Here is a 20,020-nt window from a genome sequence, read left to right as displayed (position 1 = left end):
TGTGATTGGTTGTTGGTGGGAGGTGGTTGGGGGGTTGAATGTGATTGGGTTGTGGTGGGGGGTGGGCTGTGTGGGTGGGATTGGGTCGGTGGCGGTGTGGATGCGATTGGGTAGCTGGTTGATAGGGGGTGGGGGTGTGTTGGTGGGGTCTATATCCTTCCTGCCACCCAGAGGAGAGGCTGCATTAGGCAGAGGAGCAGAGAGAGAGAGAGCTTGGCTCCGCAGTCAAACAGCTGGCTGGATAAGAGACAGCAGGGCGGTCTAAGACCACCTACTGTTGGGTGTGCTGGCATGTTGTCCAGCATTAGCTTGTGTGTGCTCACGTAGGCTGATAAGTGTGTGTGTGCGTGAGTGAGACAGTGTGTGTTGCTTGGGTGTGTATGCTTCTGTACACAGATTTGTGTGTGTGTGTGTGTGTGTGTATTGTGTCGGGCCATCTGTTGGTCTGGCTGGGCAGACCAGTGCTGGAGGCAGTACTGGGGCATATGTCGCAAGGTAGGTCCATTCTGGAAGGTTCTTCTGGGTCAGCGTGCTGCTTTGATGAATGCCAGTCCTGAGAGATGGTGTGGATGCCAGACTAATATCCATCCATCCAGAACCTCAACCTGGGCTGCATTCTTACTGCAGAGGGGATGGGGGGGGAGGATTGTAAAAAATGAGCCATGCAAAACAAATAGAGTTGATCAGCAGAGGAAGCAGGGGAGAGCAGGAGGAGAGGAAGAGATGGATGGAGCGGGAGATAGGGGAAGGAGAGAGGGAGAGAGGATCACAAGGAACGCAGCCTCGAGTAAAAATAGACAGGAAAGCTTTGGCAGCAGAGCAGAGGAGGGCGGCGGAGGGAGGGAGGGCAGAAGAGATGGACAGGGATGAAGTGAAAGGAGATGGAAGAGGGGAGGAGGAGGAGGAGGAGGGGGGGAGGAGGAGAGAGATGGACAGGGATGAAGTGAAAGGAGATGGAAGTGGGGAGGAGGAGGAGGGGGGGGAGGAGGAGGAGAGATGGACAGGGACGCAGTGAAAGGAGATGGAGGAGGGGGGGAGGAGGAGGAGAGGAGAGGGAAGGTTGCCTGAGAGGTGAAAGCGCCCGTGTTCCCGCCTGACAAAGTGCGACCCGCCCGCCGTTGCCGTGGTAACCGGGCACCGGCCCGAGACACTGGATTCGTCACCTTTTGACCAAGTCGAGACGGACGAGAGAGGAGAGAGGAGAGATAAGGAAACACTGCAAAGGACAGAGAGAAACAAACGGCGGCTGGTTCGAATGAAGGGAAGGAAAAAGCAGAAGAAACGTCAGAAGAGAAGGGAGAAAGTCAGTTCTTAGTATTGCTCGGCTGTTTATCCTTCAAAACCTACAAACCCTGCGGTGACATCGCACGGTGGCTGTGTCGCCCAATAGCGGCGGGGCCTTGAGCGAGCCCAACGTAACGGGCGCGGGCTCGGTCCGAGGCCCGGATCAGGATGATAGATGGGGACCAATGACACACGACGAGATAGAATCGACACGTTCGTGTCTTCAGCCCATCACGCTCGCCGACAACATGATTATCGCACCGCTTAACCTCTCTCCGTTCGACGGGAGACGACAGGGGCGTGGAGGCATTGTGTGTGTGTGTGTGTGTGTAAGCCCTGGCAGCCAGCGTGATGGTCTGGTTGACAGGAGAAACAGAGTGCTTGTCTGGATGTTTATATCGAGACAATGTATTGTGCGTCTGATTGGACTATGCGAGCGAGAAGCAGCACTCCCGCCAAAGACGTCGTCATTAGACCAATTATCCTCTGTGGGTCCAAATCAATTCCCTGAATGCAAAAACGGAACGAGGGCGCGCGCTAATTAAAAATGACTGCGGCATGGAGGCCGCGTCGAATGAATGAGCTGTTGTTGTAATCTTTCGCGTCGATTACAATCACGCGTTGTTGTTAAATATTGCATGCGCTCGGCAGTCGCTTTGCTTTGGCAGTGGCTCTGTGTGTGTTTGTTGACTGTGTATGTGTGTGTGTTGTGCGCGGGTAAAAGAGAGAAAGAAAGAGTGCTTAATGAGTGTGTTTAATGTCGCTCTGTCTGTTTGAAGCGTGCTTGTCATGCTCCACATTCCTAGATGGGATTTTGGTGGAGAACAGAATGGGATTGTTATTAACCTGTTAGCCTTGCTTCTTCCTTTTCTTTCTTTCTTGCTTTCTTTCTTCTCTCTGCTTTCTTTGTCTCTGTCTCTCTCTGTCTCTTTCTCTGTCTCTCTCTCTTTCTCTCTGTCTCTCTCTGACTCTCTCTCTCTCTCTCTCTCTCTCCTCTCTCTCTCCTCTCTCTCTCCTCTCTCTCTCTCTCTAGAAGGAGCAGAGCAGGGGGGTGCTGGTGGGAGTCATGTTCCTGGTTTTCCCCTTCATCCCAGCCAGCAACCTCTTCTTCAGGGTGGGGTTTGTGGTGGCAGAGAGGTCCTCTACATGCCAAGGTGAGTGTGCGTGTGTGTGTTTGCTATAAGATGTGTGTGTGTGTGTGTGTATTGGGAGAGCAGTTCAGACAAACAACCGCACTGTGGGATTCAGCTCACTTAAGCCTCTAACTTCTTTGGCACCCCCTCGAACATTGTGTGATCAAGTGCTCTTTCAGTACATTCACAACTCTCTCCCCCTCTGTCTCTCACTCCTTTGCTCTCTCTGTCCGTCTCTCTCCCACTCTGTCTCTCTCTCTCTCTCTCTCTCTCTCTCTCTCTCTCTCTCTCTCTCTCTCTCTCTCCCAACTCTGTCTCTCTCTCTCTCTCTCTCTCTCTCTCTCTCTCTCTCTCTCTCTCTCTCTCTCTCTCTCTCTCTCTCTCTCTCTCTCTCTCTCTCTCTCTCTCTCTCTCTCTCTCTCCCACTCTGTCTCTCTCTCTCTCTCTCTCTCTCTCTCTCTCTCTCTCTCTCTGTTCTGCCAGTGCTGTTCTAGGGTACATGTCTGCTAACCCTGTGCTCATCAGCTGATCCCTCCTGGTGCTGTCTCAGTGTCCTCAAAGGCTCGTCTGCTAATCAGTTTGATTCCCTCTTCCTTCCTTCCAACCGCCTATATGAAAGGAGAATCCCATTCCCTCTATTCCCAGCACTTATTGCTGCTCTTGTGTCTGTTGATCTCTCTCTCTCTATTAAGCATCTTCCAGGATTGGGGGCGGGGGCCCTGTCCCTGGGGTCCCACTACACACACAACACACACCCTGAAAAGTCCCGTCAGAGCAGGCGGGGAGGGGGTGGGGTTTGCTGGGAGGAAGCCTCGGGGGGGGGGTGGGGGGGGCAGAGCTCAGGAATGAATCCCCCAAAAGCTGATCTCCTGGTGGTGTGTTCTCTCAGCCTCCTGCATGCAGAATCAGAACGAGAGGAGAGGACCCCCCCCCCCTCCCCCCCCTACTCACCCCCCCCCCCACCCCCCCTGGTGGGATATATACACCTGGGGGAGGGGGGTGATACCGTATGAGACAGGACAGACAGACGGAGGGACAGGATGTCTCTATTTCCTCCCTCCCCACATTCCTACTCTCCCTTCTCCTTTCCCTCCCCTCCCTCCCCCCCCCCCCTCCCTCCCTCCCCTCCCCTCCCCTCCCTCCCTCCTCTCTCGGTCTCTCCTCTAACTAGTATTTCGTCTAATCTGTGTTTAGCCAGGGGGGCCTACAGGGGATTTCTCGCTTTCTTCCCTCCACAAGCTATCTGCATAGTTGAGCTCAGGATTAAAAACCACTCCATCTCTGCCAGGCAGAATCCCTCGCTCCACTCTTTAATATTACCCACAACGCATCTGACAATCGCTAACTGAATTCCTCCACAGCTAGGGTATTAGCTGTGTGTCACACAGTGCAGAGATGACTTCCTGTGTGTGTGTGTGTGTGTGTGTGTGTGTGTGTGTGTGTGTGTGTGTGGTGTGTGTGTGTATGGTGTGCGTGTAGGAGAATCAAGGAAACGGACCAGGAAAAAGAGAAAGTGATGTGTGTGTCTGTGTGGGAGTCAGGCAAGAGGCAGAGTTTGATGTTATCCTGGGTCATTTCACTCTCCCATAACCCCATGGTCCATTTAGCCCCATCTCCAGATAAAGCCTCTGTGTTTGTTCCTCAAATGAAACGTTTGCACAGCCCTCAGTCACCATTGTTTGCATTGTTAATTGATTTTCTTTGATTCCGGAAACGTCCCCCCTCCCTTTTGTCCTGCGATCCCGAGGCCTCCGTGGGCTCGACCGATTTTGACGGAGCCTCGGGTTTGCGGAGGCGTCTCCACGGAAACGGCGAGGCAAGGCCGGGGATTCTAGACGGGCGTTCCCTTCCATTCACAATGGTGCTCTGCTTTTTCCTTGGAAACTTCCGGTGCAATCACACATTCTTTTAATGCTGGAGAGTACCTGGTGCTGTTAACACCTCAAGGCAGGAACGTTTGTGTGTGTGTGTATGTGTGCTGTTAGTATACGTTTCCGTGCGTGTGCATCTACACGAGCATTGATGCTAGCTTGTGTATGTGTGTGTGTGTGTGTACACAAGATGAAAGCGCCCTGTACACACCCCCGTGTCTGTGTTCATGTGCGCGCGGCGGAAGCTTTCGCGGCGCGCCCAGGTGTGCCGCGAAAGCTTCCGCCGCGCGTTCCAGCCGAATCCCGGGCGGAGAATTAGCATAGGCCAATCACATGGAGAGGGCGGCGGCATTACAATTAGACAATTACAACAATTAGTCATTTAGCAGACGCTCTTATCCAGAGCGACTTACAGTAAGTACAGGGACATTCCCCCCGAGGCAAGTAGGGTGAAGTGCCTTGCCCAAGGACACAACGTCATTTGGCACGGCCAGGAATCAAACTGGCAACCTTCAGATTACTAGCCCGATTCCCTAACCGCTCAGCCACCTGACTCCCCTCTGCCAGCCTCTGGGCTGGGAGTCACAACCCAAGACAGCCCCTCCGCCGCCACGCCGCCGTGAAGCAGCCGGTCAGTCACAATGAGGACGGAGGGATTTGTTGATGTTGAGGGGTTTGAACTCGGGTGGGTCGTCCTCGGGGGGGGGGGGGAGATTTGAGGTTGTGTGTGCGCGTGCCCGTGTATGGATTGGTGGCCGTTTGCGTGTGTGTGTGTGTGTGTGGGGTGGGGGGCTGCGCGTGTGTGCCTAAACCTGTGTAATTGGTCTCGTTTTCCGCTCGTTGAGTTTGAGCGTGTGACAGCCAGGTCGCATCCCACACTGGTGTTTCCCCTCCGTCTGGCCAGCGTACGCTCTGATTGGTGGCTCGCTAACGCGGCGGGCCAAATATTAGCACTGGCACGGCCGTTAGAGCTGACAGGGGTATGGGCAGAGGACGAGTGATGGCTGCTGGGTCCGGCCGTTTGTGTGCACACTCACTCCCCCCCTCGCACACACATTCACACGCACCCCATCCCTCTGCTTCACTCGCACCCATCTGCTCTGGAGGATACATTAGCAGACAGACTTTTAAATAGCTTGCCGCTAGCTCTCCCCCTGCCTCCCTCCCGTCCTCCCTCCCCTCCTCCCTCCCTTCCCTCTCTTCTCCCTATCTCACTCTGGCCACGCTCCCTTTCACTCTCTCCGTTTTGGTTTGACACCGCAGATAGATTCGACCTGCCATCTTTTTCTCTCTCCTTTTCTTTTTATGGTTGTTTTCCTCCTTTGCTGTCTCTCCTCCTCTTCCAGTATCTCCTTGTTCTTCTGCTCTCTCCTCCCCTCCTCCCTCCCCTCCTCCCTCCCCTCCTCCCCTCCTCTCTCCCCTCCTCCTCTCCTCCCTCCCTCCCCTCCTCCCTCCCCTCCTCCCCCTCCTCCCTCCCCTCCTCCCCTCCTCCCTCCCTCCCCTCCTCCCTCCCCTGCTCCCCTCAACTGTCGCTCTTCCTTGCTCCCTTCAACTCTGTCTCTCCAGGCCCTAGTGGAAACCGTGCAGGGATGTGGAAGGAATGAGAGAGCACTGTTTGCACAGAGCTGACATGTGCACACACACATCACACACAGACAGACGCACACACGCGCACACACACACACACAGAGAAACACATACATCCTGACCCAGGATGTCTGCATGTTAGTGTGAGGTTGTATTGAGGTGGGAGTGTGTCTGGGGAGGAGGAGAAGGAAGGAGAGGATGAGGATGGAGGTGTGTGTGTGTTTGTGTTAAGAGCATAGCCAGGAAGCCAGGTCTCTCCTAGGTTGATATATATTTCCTGTGGAAAAAAAAGTGTATTTTCTTGGGAAAACTGATAGGAAGACTTGGGACTCTGAAAAGAGCCTAGCGTGTATGGAGAGTGTGTGTGTGTGTGTGCGCGCACGTGTTCTGGTAAAGCCATGAGACAGACCGAGAAGGGCGTCTCGTCCTAATGTTTATGACAAGCTGTTGGGTTGGGCGTCTGTGTTCCGTCTCCATGGCGACCAGGGGTATCTGAAAGGTAAACAGGAAGTGCGAGAGGTTCCTGTCCCAGTGAAAGGTTCCTTGGGAGGTCTGTGACTATTATTGCTTTGCTTCCAAGAAAAAGATACAAGGAAATAATATACCTGTAAGATAACTACTAAGTGTACTCTACTGAGTGTGCTCTACTGAGTGTACTCTACTGATTGTACTCTACTGAGTGTACTCTACTGAGTGTACTCTACTGAGTGTACTCTACTGAGTGCTTGTTGGAGTGTACTGTACTTGAAAAGGTCATGGCGATGCCATTAACACTTCTCTTTGTCTTTTCCCCCCCCTGTCAACCTCCCTCCATTTCTTACCCCTCCTTCGTTTGTCTGTGACCTTGTAATCCCCTTTACTGTTGAAAACCCCAACCCCGCTCCACCCCCACCCTTCCCCCTCCTCTCTCTCTCTCTCTTTCTCTCTCTCCACCTCCTTGCCCCCCCGCCCCCACATGCACTCCCTCTCCACCCCCACCCCTCTCCCATTCTGTCTTCAACCTCCCATCTCTCTCCTTTCCATCCCTCCCTCCCCCCGCTCCTCCTCCTCCAGCATGGGCTACTGTATCCTGGTGGCCCAGGGCCTGGGCCGGCTGGGCTCGGTGGTGGGCCGCTGGGGGACCACGGCCCTCACCGTGTCCTCGCTGCTGCTCCTGCTGCTGTTCTCCTGGAAGACCGTCCAGCAGAACGACACCTGGCTCTCGCGGGAGGCCCTCTTCAGGTTCGGCCCCGTCTCCTGGGGGGGGGGGGGGGGGGTGGGGGGGGGGGGTGCATGTGTGGCGAGGGGTGTGGGGAGGGGTGTGTGTGGTTGTGTACATGGGTATAGCTCTGGGTGTGTGTGTCAGGATCTGATTAATGGAAAGGCTTGAGTTCTTCATCACTCTCTCACTAGTAACCTATTACTTCTCTCCCTTTTACCCTTTCTTTCTCCTTCTCTCTCTCTTTTCTCGGTCTCTACTCTCTCTCCCTCTCCTTCTCTTTTCTCTCTCTCTCTCTCTCTCTCTGTCTCTCTCTCTCGGTCTCTCCTCTCTCTCCCTCCCCTTCTGTCGCTCTCTCATTTCTCATTCTTGAGGATTAATGACTCTGAATATCCAGGAGTGCATTAGAACATGGATAGGTCAGACAAGCTTTCACACACACACACACACAGTCGGAGACATGCACGCACACACACGTACGAACAGACCGTGTATATAGGCAACGTTATCTTTCGGGGATAGCATGCCCCGCTGTTTATCGATCGGTTTATCCCTCCATCTGTCTGACTCCCTAACAGATAAGGACAGCTTGCTAGGACACCCTCCTCCATCCCTCCATTCCATGGCTGTCGGTTATAAATGTTCGATCTGCCCAATGGAAGCAGTCTTTATCTGCGATGGGAAGAACTGTTTTATTCCCCATCGCTGACAGAAATGGAGGGAGTAACAGGGGGAACAAATACAAGGCTTACTGTTGCAGAACCTCCACAAACAAAAAGTCTTTTTAAATGCTCACTCTCCACCTCTGAAGAGGTTTCACAAAGAAACCCAAGGTGCTAGGAACTAGATCTATGATGTGTGATGTGAATTCATTTGCCTTTACTGGCACGAAAGTACTCTTGTGAAAGTAACAATCTTTCTCAATCTCTGTCTCTGTCTCTCTCTCTGTCTCTCTCTCTGTGTTTCTGTCTCTGTGTGTGTCTCTCTCTCTGTCTCCGTCTCTCAGGTCTGGCATCCAGACTCTGCCTCACAACGCCAAGGTTCACTACAACTATGCTAACTTTCTCAAGGACCGGGGCCGCCACCAGGAAGCTATCCACCACTACAATACTGCTCTCAGGTCAGCCTTTATACACCACAGTCTCTCCGCTCTACCCTACACACTGCTGCAGTACTGCTCTCAGGTCAGCCTTTATACACCACAGTCTCTCCGCTCTACCCTACACACTGCTGCAGTACTGCTCTCAGGTCAGCCTTTATACACCACAGTCTCTCTGCTCTACCCTACACACTGCTGCAGTACTGCTCTCAGGTCAGCCTTTATACACCACAGTCTCTCCGCTCTACCCTACGCACTGCTACAGTACTGCTGTCAGGTCAGTCTGAAAGTGGGCCCTGTTCTAATCACTGTCCATTGGACTGTCTTTTAGTACTGCAACCTGCGGCTCTAAGTTCTGGGCACACAGAAGAAAATAAGTAGGCGAGGCAAAGATAAACAATACAAGTGTTCTGCCAAACAACGGCCCTTCACAGAACTTGATAAGACTCGTTCAGGTTACAGACGCTCTGCCAAAACCACAACCCTGGTGCCGGTCGTGATGTTTTGGAGATCAGGTGACCGCGTGCTGGCTCTACAGCCAGGATGGTGGGGCGCTCGGGTTACGGTCAGGTTTTGCAGCAACCAGATACCTTGTTGAGAAGGGGTGAGGAATCCAATTGAGAAACGCCCACCCCTATACCTCTTTCATAAGTGAAATGGTCAGGTAGGTTCGTCTTAATTCCACAAGTGGAAAGTAAAATTTATAGTAACGTTTTTTTTTTTTCAAAGAACAAAGTACTTTTTCTTCATCTTTTTTATTTTTATAAAATTGTATTTAATTATATTTTTTACAATACCTTAAGGGGCTCAGTCTAATGAACATTGTAATTCATTTAAGGGGGGAGGTGAGATATTGATTGTCTTTAGTGTTCTAGGCCTTAATACTCTTTATAACAGAAACAAACTTTGATTACATCGTGTTGAACTGTGCACCTCATCATACAGGGTTAAGCAAAATAACGCGCGCACACACACACTCACACACACACACTCATGCGTGTAATGGCCTTGTCTCGGCTTGATGCCCGCACCCCATTCATTTACCTCAGAGACATGCATGCATGTGCACACACACACGCACACACAAACACACATGTGCACACACACACACACACACACACACAAACACACACCACTCTGTGCTTAATGAAATAGGGGACCCATTTGTCCTGCCTGTCACTGGCAAAGGCTTCCATTGCCTCACAGTCTTCTACCTTCTAACCCCTCCCCCCTCCCCCTCCCATCCAACCTTCCGCCCCCAATTTCTGGGTTATTATAACTAATGATCCCAGCACTTTAATTTCATTCAGTGTGTTGCTAGCTAATGGCATCTACAGACTTTATGGAGACGGGAAGCTAGTCTGCCCGGTATGAGTGGCCCCTCTACCCACTGACTCTCTCCTCTGACTCTACCCACTGACTCTCTCCTCTGACTCTACCCACTGACTCTCTCCTCTGACTCTACCCACTGACTCTCTCCTCTGACTCTACCCACTGACTCTCTCCTCTGACTCTACCCACTGACTCTCTCCTCTGACTCTACCCACTGACTCTCTCCTCTGCTCTCTCCTTCGGTCCTCTCCACAGACCTGCATGCCTGTGTGTGTGTGTGTGTGTCGGCCTCACACGTGTTGACAACCCTGGGGGAACGAGGGTCTATACTCACCTCCGACCTCCATCTCTCCCCAACCGCTCTCCATCCCCTCACATCCAACGGTCTGGTCCCGTCTCCTCATCCTCCCACAACCCCCCCATCTCCATCTTATATTACCCCCCCCATCCCCCCCCTTATGTAGCTACATGTGCAGCTAGCAGGGACGTGCTAATGTTATTCCTGAGCCAGATCTCCAGTGTGAACACAAGCTCCAGGCCAGCACACAATACAAGGCGTTGCTGCTAATCCCCCTACTGTGGATGAGCCAACAAGCCCGTTCTGCTTTCATCAGGATCCAAAACACACACACACACAACATACTTCTTGAGCCCAGCCCACAGCGGACCCACTCCCCCGATAGAAACCCCTCCTTCGTCCTCGACGGTTTTGTCATCTGGGTAGGGAGGTAATAAAAGACCTCAAGCTGTTTGGCTTCAGTGGCATCCAAAAAAACGCTTGTTTTATTGCTTCGTCCCAGAGAAGTTGTCCTTGTTTAATGTTCCAGCCCCTGTGTGACTTTCAAGACGGTTTGTGTGTGTGTGTGTGTGTGTGTGTGTGTCTGTTGAGATTGTCTGATTTGCTCCTCTGGAAATGGACTGAAAAGGGCCTTGTTAGCTGGAAGAGTGTTGCTACGGGAACCGCAGGTGTCCGGTACATCATGCCCACCTCTCGCGATCCGTTCCCAGGGGTCAGGGGTCGGGTTGGGGTCAGACTCTTGCTGCCATGTTGCTAATCTAACGACAACAAAATCACGCCAATTTCATGGCGCCAGTTGTCTAATGACTGGAAAGAGACGTTCGTCATATTAGTCCACATATCCATTGTTCAAAGGCTCGAAAGAGGGAGAGGTTTGAACCAGTGGTTAGCCTTGCCCAAAACTCTCAATATCGGATGCCAAGCCTGAAGGCTTTTTTCTCCCCGTCTGTGCTGTGCAGGCTGTACCCGCGTCACGCTAGCGCCATGAACAACCTGGGCACCCTGACTGGAAACACCCAGGAGGCCGAGCGCTACTACAGGAGAGCGCTGGAAACCAACCCTCAACACAACCGAGCCCTGTTCAACCTGGGAAACCTGCTCAAGTGGGTGACACACACACACACACACACACACACTGACACACACACACACACACACTGACACACACACACTGTTCTCTGTGTCTGTTATCATACACAGTTGGAGGGGAAACTTATAAGACACACTGTATTTTGTTTGTTGCTTAGTGGAGCTGTCACTGTGTGCCCGAGTGTGTGTGTGTCTGTATGTGTGTGTGTGTCTGTTTATCTGCATGTGTGCGGGTCTGCATGTGTGCGTGTCTGCGCGTGTGTGAGGTGGCGTGTGTGTATCTGTGTGTTTGCGTGTGTGTGTATCTGCATTAGGGATGTATCCGGAGCCGAATACATTATTTGGATTAGCACGGATAAGGCTTTGTAAACAGATAATATTTGGATTTGGATCCCATTTCCTTCACTGTCAGAATAGTTGCTGGGGTAGCTCCCGAGACAAATAGTTGTAAGATTGATGTTCTTACCTTGTTTTATAATCTTAACTGTAGCACTTTGAGATTTGTTTCCAATGTAAAGTGCGTTACAAATCAAATCTATTATTATTATTATTATTATTAGTTGCTGGGGTCTCTCCCCAAGCTAGTTAGCTCGAGAAAGCGATGACAAGTTGTGGTATTGTATTAGCACATGGACGAACACATCTACAACGCAAGCTCTAGCTTTTAAAAACACTAAGGCTGCTAGTTTTTCTGCTGACCCCTCTGTTTCGTGAAGAGCTGGCTAAAGTTGCAAATATGTTTTTGTCTGTGCGCCATATCCCACAACAAGCTGTCACACCCGTAAACACTTATTTACATATTGACTTATTATATTTCAAAAATGTTCTTTTAAAGTCTACTCTATGTTATCTATAATTTGAACAGCGCATTTGGACAAAATGTCACTGTAGTTAGAGCCTCTATTTAGCTTGGCTGATGGAAAATGAAAATTGTCTCCAGGCTAGTTGTGTTCAAAGTTAAGAAAAAGTAAACCAACTCCTCTCCCCTTACAGCCACACAGTGAGCTGGCTAGCGTACCAGGCCCTGCACGGCTTAGGCCCCGCCCACTCCTGGTTTCTATCCAAATCCAGATACTGATGATTGATTTGGTAAACAGATACAGATAATGATATCTCTGCACACCCCTAATGCATGTGCTGTTTGGTTTTGAACAGTGGGGGGTTTACTGTGCTGCTAGCAGACCGGGGTGCTGTTCTTGAGGATTTTTAAATCACACAAATTCAGTCTCAGTCCCTAACTGCTTTCCCTTCTGTCTGCACTACGGATGCGTCTGATGTGTGTGTCCCATCTGTAGATTAATTATTTATTTATTCAAATACACACCAATTGCAGTAATAGGCCTGGTTTTTCTAAAAAGCCAGTGGTTGTCCAGGAACAAGACCAGACCGAAGGCTTATGATTGGCCAGTGAAACAACCAGACGGTAGCCAATAGGGATGGCACGCTTATCGCGGGAGGCCCGGCAACACCCGCAGCACATGGCTCGGAAGATGCAAGCGCCCTCTTAGCCTTGCTGATGGAGACTTCTGGAAGAGCGAAGCAGGCATCTTAATTGAGGCAATATTTCACCATGTAAAATGACCTCACAGTCTTTGAGTGTGAGTTTCCCACCGGCTGGAGGATCTTGCTGGGGACGGAGGTGAGAGCCTCATCGATGTGGAAGCGGGCTAAGCCTTCTGTCTGGTCTTGTTCCTGGACAGCCACTGGCCATTCACAAAACTAGGGAAATCAAATTGGACTCATTGTTTTAATTGGTGTGTATTTGAACTGTTACATTATTAATCTGGAACAGAATGTACTTGCGTGCACACTCTGGGAAGCCCAGAGATTCTGTGTATCTGCATGTGTGTGTGTCTGATTGTGTGTGTTTGCATAAGTATGTGTGTCTCCCCTGACTCTCTATCAGGAGCTTCATTGGACAAACATTGGGATAACAGCATCCCTGAGATAATCAGCTGACTCACTGAGACTCTGACTCAGCAAGGCAAGGACTGGGAGGGAGGGAGGGAGGGGGGGGGGAGAATGGAAAGAGGTAAAATTGGATTAAAGAAATAGTTTGATGATTGCTCGCTTCTCCCTGCCAGCATGTGAGCACACACACAAAGATTTGCATGGGTCAGTAGGTAAACGATCTCAAACACACACGAGCGCGCCCGCACACACACTCACCCGCATACACACACACACACTGAACGGTTCTTGCCTGAACCCCCTGCTAGGCCCCCCCCGTGTGTCGGGGAGGGCCTCATCAATAGCTGCAACACTAATTAACTCCATTATTCTAGCTGAGTCCTGTCCACAGGTTTATGTGTCCTGCTGACTCAGTGAGCACAGGGCCAGGGGCTCAAACTCACCCTCATTCCTCTGCTGGGTCACCTAGAGACTCTCTGATTCTGGGGGGTGTGCGTACGTAGTTATGTATCTTGAGTCTTGTGTGTGTGGCTAAAGAGGAGGATGATGGTTACGCTGATGACAACGAGGGTCCCGATGATGATGATGATTTTCCATGACGATGCGGTCCGTCCTCCAGGTCCCAGGGGAAACAGGAAGAGGCGGAGTCTCACCTGAGCGATTCCATTCGCTTCGGCATGCAGTTCGCCGACGCCTACTCAAGCCTAGCATCTCTTTATGCAGAGCAGGTAACAGACCGCCCCGACCCCCCTCCCAAATGCCGACACACCCCAATCCCCGACGCATGCGCAAACGCAAACACACTCCGCATTTCACGCCTGCTCGTCACCGTGGGCGTGGCGGGTTCTGCTGTACTTCTCATTTTCCAATTAAATTCGAATTAGTCGCAGGTCGTTAATCTTGCTGTAGGGGGAGCACCGCCCCATTATGCCGCACTGTTCAATTATACACACGCCACGACCATTAACCTCTGCATTACCTGAGGCACTCCGCAACCTCTACACCAGGGCCGTTTCACACACCTTATTTATTCAATTACAGATTTATTTTCCTCACGAATGTACTATTTATATAGCCATATATGTATTCATATAGCGCATATATATTTATACGTATATCCATTTTTTTTTCTTTTTTTCTAGAAGCGCTTTGCAGAGGCCAACAAAGTTTACTTGCAGGGCATTGAGAACTGCCCGGAGAGTTCTGACCTGCATAACAATTTTGGAGTGTTCCTGGTAGATACGGGTGAGTTCAGCTCACTCTCTCCATCTAATCTTGCTGCCTTTGGGCTGGGGGGAGGGGAGGGGGAAGGGAAGGGAGGGAGGGGGGGGCAGTCATTCTTACTTGGTGGATGGATGGGAGGCCTCTCAGAAGTGGACTCAAATAAATGTTGATTCTCACACTTGCTTCCATCCTCGTCTTTATCTCCTTTGTTCTCTCTCTCTCTCTCTCTCTCTCTCTCTCTCTCTCTCTCTCTCTCTCTCTCTCTCTCTCTCTGTCTGTGTCTCTCTCTGTCTGTGTCTCTCTGTCTGTCTCCTTCTTTCCCTCCTTGTCTCTCCCCTTCCCTGTTTCTCTCCGCTCTCCCTCTCTCTCTACCCCAGGAGAGGGGGAGAGAGCGGCGGCCCACTACCAGCACGCCGTGCGACTCAAACCGGCGCATTACGTCGCCATGGTGAACTTGGGTCGCCTGCTTCGCTCATCCAACGAAAACAAGGAGGCGGAGCTGTGGTATAAGAGGTGAGCTGATTGGAGGCCCCATGCAAATATGGGAGTCCTACAGAAACGACAGCCCTCCATGACCTTTGAACCCATGGAGCCTTTGTGTGACCCCAGGGCCCTGCAGGTGACCAGGAAGGTGGATATCCTGACGCCACTAGGGGCGCTCTACTACAACACGGGCCGCTATGAGGAGGCCCTGCAGGTGTACCGCGAGGCTGCCACTCTGCAGCCAGACAGCACCGACATCTGGCTGGCCCTGGTGAGCTCACACACACACACACACGCTCACACAGTCACCGATGTACTTTGGTCAAACAAGGAATTGGCCTTGTAGAGCCCACAAATCCACACCCTTGGTACATGCTGTAATCTAGGTCGAACTAGGATACCAAGACTGTCTGGCCTAAACTCTCTCTCTCTTATCCCTGTCTCTGTTTCTCTACCGCTCTCTCTACCTCCCTCTCTGCCACTCTACCGCTCTCTCTACCTCCCTCTCTACCGCTCTCTCTACCTCCCTCTCTAACGCTCTCTCTACCTCCCTCTCTACCGCTCTCTCTACCTCCCTCTCTGCCTCTCTACCTCCCTCTCTACCACTCTCTCTACCTCCCTCTCTCCCTCTCTCCCTCTCTACCGCTCTCTCTACCTCCCTCTCTGCCTCTCTACCGCTCTCTCTACCTCCCTCTCTCCCGTCTCATTCTATGATATCTATTGCCCCCCCCCCCCAGGCCCAGGTGCTAGCCATGGCAGGCCGCCCTAAAGAGGCAGAAAAGATGACCCTTGGGATAATCTCAAAGCAGGGGGGCTGCATCGAGTGCTACCGCCTCCTCTCTGCCATCTACAGCAGACGCGGAAACTACACAGAGGTGTGTGTGTGTGTGTTTTCTATGTGTCTTTTGCTAGTGTCTGTGTGAGAAAACGTTCTTGTTGAAAAGTGTGAAATTAAACCTGTGAGTGTGTTTGTGTGGGTGTGATAGTGTGTGTGTGTGTGTCTGGGGAGGAGTGTAAGAGAAATATACCAAATATACCACCTCAGGGTCAGCAGCACCAAAGATAACAGTGGAAGCAATAGTAGCCATGGAAACACATAACCTCTTGATATAATCGCCATGGAGACTCAGAGCCCCGTCCGTCTGCCCACCTGTAACACTCAAATCCACCAAACTCATAACTTACTCATCGTCTCTCCATCCATCGGCTGTCTAACTCTCTATCCCCCCTTCCCTCCCTCCCTCCCTCCCCCCTTCCCTCCCTCCCTCCCTCCATCTGGCAGGGTAAGGATCCTGTGTGTAGATATTAAACATAAACTGATCTAATCCCGGTTTCTGGAAGGAAGCCAGTGTATTTTGGTGTTGTAGCAATCAGAGATGGTTTCTGGGATTATGTTAGCTGGAGGGATGGGGACTGGAGTGTGTGTGTGTGTGTGTGTTGGGTGGGGCGGGTCCATCTATTCCTCCTCTCGACAGACAGGAGTGTGGGTGCTATCTCTCCCTGGCCTGTAGGGGTCAGTAGTGCTCCCTGGTCGGCAGCCAGGAATTATTACCCCAGAGACATGGAGCTCCAGACTACTAAAACCCCCATCTGCTTACTCCTGTTAATGGACTTCCAATAATATCACAGCTCTTACTTTGTCTGTCTTCCCGCCCCCTCTTCATCTCTTGGTGTCCCTCTTTCTCTCTTTCTCCCTCTCTTTCTCTCTCCCTCTCTTTCTATCTTCCTCTCTCTTTCTCTCTCCCTCTCTTTCTATCTTCCTTTCTTTTTCTCTCTCCATCTCTTTTTTCTCTCCATCTCTTTCTTTCTCATTCCCTCTCCCTCTCTCGGTCTCTTCCTATCGCCCCCGTCTGCTTTTTTTTCCCTTCTCTTTCTCTCTTCTCCCTCTCTGTCTCTCCATCCTTCGCCCCCCCCCCTTTTCTCCCCCCTCCCCCCCTCCACTGGTGTACATAAAAGCGATTGATTGTATTCCCGTCGAGTCCCTGAAGGGTCCCCCTCAGAGGCCCGTGAAGCACACTCTCCTCTCGCCGCTTTCGTCTTCTTCCGTCCCTCCTTCTCTCCCCTCGAACCCCCCCCCCCCCCCCTGCGTGCGTCTCTCTCTCATCCCTCCCTCTGCTCTGGTTCTCCCCCGCTCCTCTTCCCACTCAAGCCCTCTCCTCGCCAGACGGTAAACGCATGCGAGGCGATCAACAATGGTCCCTCCGACCACTTGAACGTCTGCTTGGAGGTTCCCTTTTGTTGGCGGCACGCCAGTGGAGAGTGCTTGACCCGCAAACGCCCACTCGCGAGAGCGGCATGAAGGGTTTTAGCACACCTTTGTCGGTCATTTCAAGGCAGGCTGGACAGTAGACTCTGCTCTAGGAAAACATACGACACCCTCGTGACCCGCAGAGCCCGACAAGAAATCAAACCCAACACAAGGGGAAGGTGGGTTGTGGAAGAGACAGGGAGAGAGACCATTAGGAGGATTCGGGCCGTCAGTCTGCAGGTGTGTGTGTGTGTGTGTGTGTGTGATCATTAACCTCCCCCTTGCATCCACAGGCACTGGATGCTCTGGATCAGGCCCTGCAGCAGAAGCCCAGTGATCTGTCTGTGAGGGCGGAGCTCCACTTCTCCATGGGCAACCAGCTCCGAGAGATGAACCTGCTGGACAGGGCCTTTGAGGTGAGTCTCTATCCTTGTCTCCCTCTGTTTTCTCTTTTCCCTCTGTCCTTTTTTCCCTCTTTCTCGTCCCCTTTTTGCTCTCTTTTTCCCCTCTATCCCTCTGTCTCTCTCGTTCCCTGTCAACTACTTCCACTGCCCCCTCCTTACTCCTCTTTCGACAGTTCCCCCCCCCCCCCCTCCTCCACCTCAGAGGACGTCATGTATTTGGTATGAAGAATCTTTCCCTCCGGAAATCCCACTTTACTAATTGGTCTGTCTCCCAACCTTCCATCCTGCAAAAAAAACACACAAAAAAACCTGGAATAAAGAGCAGGGAATATTTTTAGCAACTTCTCCAAAAACATCATTTGCATCTTTTTAAGAAGACGGCGTTATCTGCGAGGGTTTGAAAGGAGCCTGTGGATGTTTTGAAGGAGAAGATACTTCCTCTCCTCTTCAGACGCACTTGAGGGAGACGGAGATAAAAGCGCTGGAGTTACATCAAACAGCTTCCCAGCGTTCCTTTTGCCGCCTTTCGCTTTCTCCCCCCCAGAAGAAGGTGATACCATCATAAAATAACGCCCTATCTTGCCCGTCATCGGCGTTGACAAACAAACAATTTCCCCCTCAACCAATCTCCCTCGCACAGTCCCCTGAACACTGTCTGCCTCAGATGAACCTCTCTCTCACCCCTGCTGTGCGTTTTGGTGTTTTGGTTTAGTTGTTGCCGCTATTTCTGCATGTAGAGCACGGCTATCTCTTTTTGTCAGCACGATACTCTTTTTTTTCCTCTCTAGCTCTCTTTCTGTCTAGCTCTCTTTTTCTCACCCTATCTCTCTGTGTCGCTCCTTCTCTCTGTGTCGCTCCCTCTCGCTGTGTATCTATTTCTATTATCCTACTTTATTCCCGCCCATCGGTTCCATTATTTCATGCGGCCTTCAGAAAGTCGACAAAGGCCTGCTGTGTCTGAGCTGAAGTTTCCCCTCCAGATAAAGTTGGGTTCCTGGCTGTCCCTCCGTAGCAGCTGGGTCAGGGCCAGGACCATTCAGCAATCTGTTGTTTAGCTGTTCCTCTTCCAAGTCCCATCACAAAGGCCCTGGTGAGATCACAAGGGCTCCGGGTGGGGTGGTTGACAATGTCGAAAGGGATCGGATATCTGTGTTGCAGTTTGCGGTTTGTGCGCCTTGTGTCGGCCTGGTTTCCAAACATAACGCACAGTGAGGGTGGCTGAGATTTTCCCTTTTGTGTTCGGTAATGGCTTGTGCGCGTAAACTCAACGGTGAACTTGATTCCCCTTCTCGGTTCAGTGCCAACGTGAAGTCCTCACTGCCCCCTAGTGGTTGTTTGCTATCACCACACTGAGGTAACCTTGTGTTCTCCATGCTAGAGCTACAGGCTTGCTGTGGAACTCAAACCGGACCAGTCACAGGCCTGGATGAACATGGGAGGCATTCAACATATCAAGGTACAGTACCGACACTGCACAAGAGAGTCGGTTGACGATCCTCAGATTACATGCCGTCACCCGTTAGCATTTCTGTCTTGGGCCCACATTTGTTGAATTCAAAAGTGAGCGCGCACACACACAGTAACACTTGTGTGTGTGGTTTGTCTGTGCAGGGGGACTATGCTGCAGCCAGGATGTACTACCAGAGGGCTTTGACCCTGACTCCCAGCTCCAAGCTCCTGAAGGAGAACCTGGCCAAACTAGACCGCCTGGAGAGAAGGCTGACAGGGGGTGCCTAGGTGACACAGGCCCTCTCAGACTGCACCATCCTGGGCATCGATCAAGGTTTTGGAGACCCTGGATGACAATCAGCCGCTATCAAGCTGCTGGCCAGACTAAGACATTGGATCTGAATCTGTGTGAACCTACATGGATGAAGACGTGGAGTTGAATGTGGTTCGGCTGCAGGGTGGGGAAGAAGACTGGGTGTGTGTGGTGTGGTGGGGGGAGCCTGGAGAGGGTGACACAACCTGGGGTATGGAAATGGAGTCAGGTCCTTGCTGGGAGTTTCAACCAGCAAGACTTGAAACTGTGGACCTGCTCAACTGAACGCAGGAAATAGACTAGAAGCTTCACACAAAAGCCAGCCTGCTACAGCTTTAAACACGCAGTACCAATCTGCTTTTAAAAAGAAAAGAAGCTTTTGTTTGTTTTTTCATTTCAATAAATCGTTATCCTTCTGTATGCAACACTTGACCTGTGGATGTCATACTCCTCGTGTCCTTGACCAGTTACAAAACCACCTCGAAACAATCCGCAAGATAGCTCCTTAATAAAGAAAAACGATATTTATCCTTTTAAACAGCTGGCACAGAGCATTTCACACCTGTGTATCGTTTTTTTTTTTTTCAAGGCGCTGCTTATGGCGACTGAGAGTCTGGAATGTAAGGTACGCGCAAGTAATGGCAATACTGAGAACCCCTTGCGGCCTCAACGTGTGTGGATAATTTGGAAGCCCGGTGGCTGGACGCTAATGTGTCGTTGTGCGCGTTTCACCTCCAGCTCAAGATGTACTTAGAAGCAAGTGTTTGCCTTCAGGAAGTAAAGGCTACAGCTTTTTCTGGAGCCCGCGGCCATTGTGACCTAACACTCATCTAACATTTCTTATCCTTTGTTTGTATTTTTTATTTTGTGCTGTTTATGTTGCTGTGATGATTGTGAATGAAATGTTTTTGTGGAATGTAAAATGGAGTACATATGAACTGACTAGTGCAATGACTGATGACTTGTACCATTGAAATAATAAATATATTTGTTTTGATAACTTGGAGCGTTAACATGGATTTAACATGTCACTTTCACCCCAAATAGCCTTCAAATTAAGCTGTATACAGCATACACATTTACATATATGTTTATAG

At 51.1% G+C, this 20,020-nt stretch overlaps 1 protein-coding gene across 1 annotated transcript; it reads left to right on the top strand.

The window, feature by feature from the left end:
- Positions 1–2,346: 2,346 nt before the first annotated feature.
- Positions 2,347–19,885, top strand: tmtc1 (transmembrane O-mannosyltransferase targeting cadherins 1). The gene is made up of 12 exons (XM_067254724.1): positions 2,347–2,438; positions 6,929–7,096; positions 8,080–8,193; positions 10,762–10,905; positions 13,422–13,530; positions 13,945–14,047; positions 14,404–14,539; positions 14,636–14,780; positions 15,247–15,384; positions 17,051–17,173; positions 18,540–18,617; positions 18,773–19,885. Exons 1-12 carry the CDS (start codon positions 2,431–2,433, stop codon positions 18,896–18,898), a joined length of 1,392 nt encoding a protein of 463 aa, XP_067110825.1. The 5' UTR covers positions 2,347–2,430; the 3' UTR covers positions 18,899–19,885.
- Positions 19,886–20,020: the final 135 nt, after the last annotated feature.

The sequence above is a fragment of the Osmerus mordax genome, chromosome 17, assembly GCF_038355195.1.
Source record: "Osmerus mordax isolate fOsmMor3 chromosome 17, fOsmMor3.pri, whole genome shotgun sequence".
NCBI lineage: Eukaryota > Metazoa > Chordata > Actinopteri > Osmeriformes > Osmeridae > Osmerus > Osmerus mordax.
Note: the sequence above shows the minus strand (reverse complement) of the source record. Positions and strands in the feature narration are given on the sequence as shown.

Bases quoted from the DNA above. Each gene is read 5' to 3' on its own strand.
- tmtc1 (XM_067254724.1), top strand. The intron at 7,097-8,079 runs GTTCGGCCCCGT...TCCGTCTCTCAG, and splicing joins TCGCGGGAGGCCCTCTTCAG to GTCTGGCATCCAGACTCTGC. The intron at 17,174-18,539 runs GTGAGTCTCTAT...TCTCCATGCTAG, and splicing joins TGCTGGACAGGGCCTTTGAG to AGCTACAGGCTTGCTGTGGA.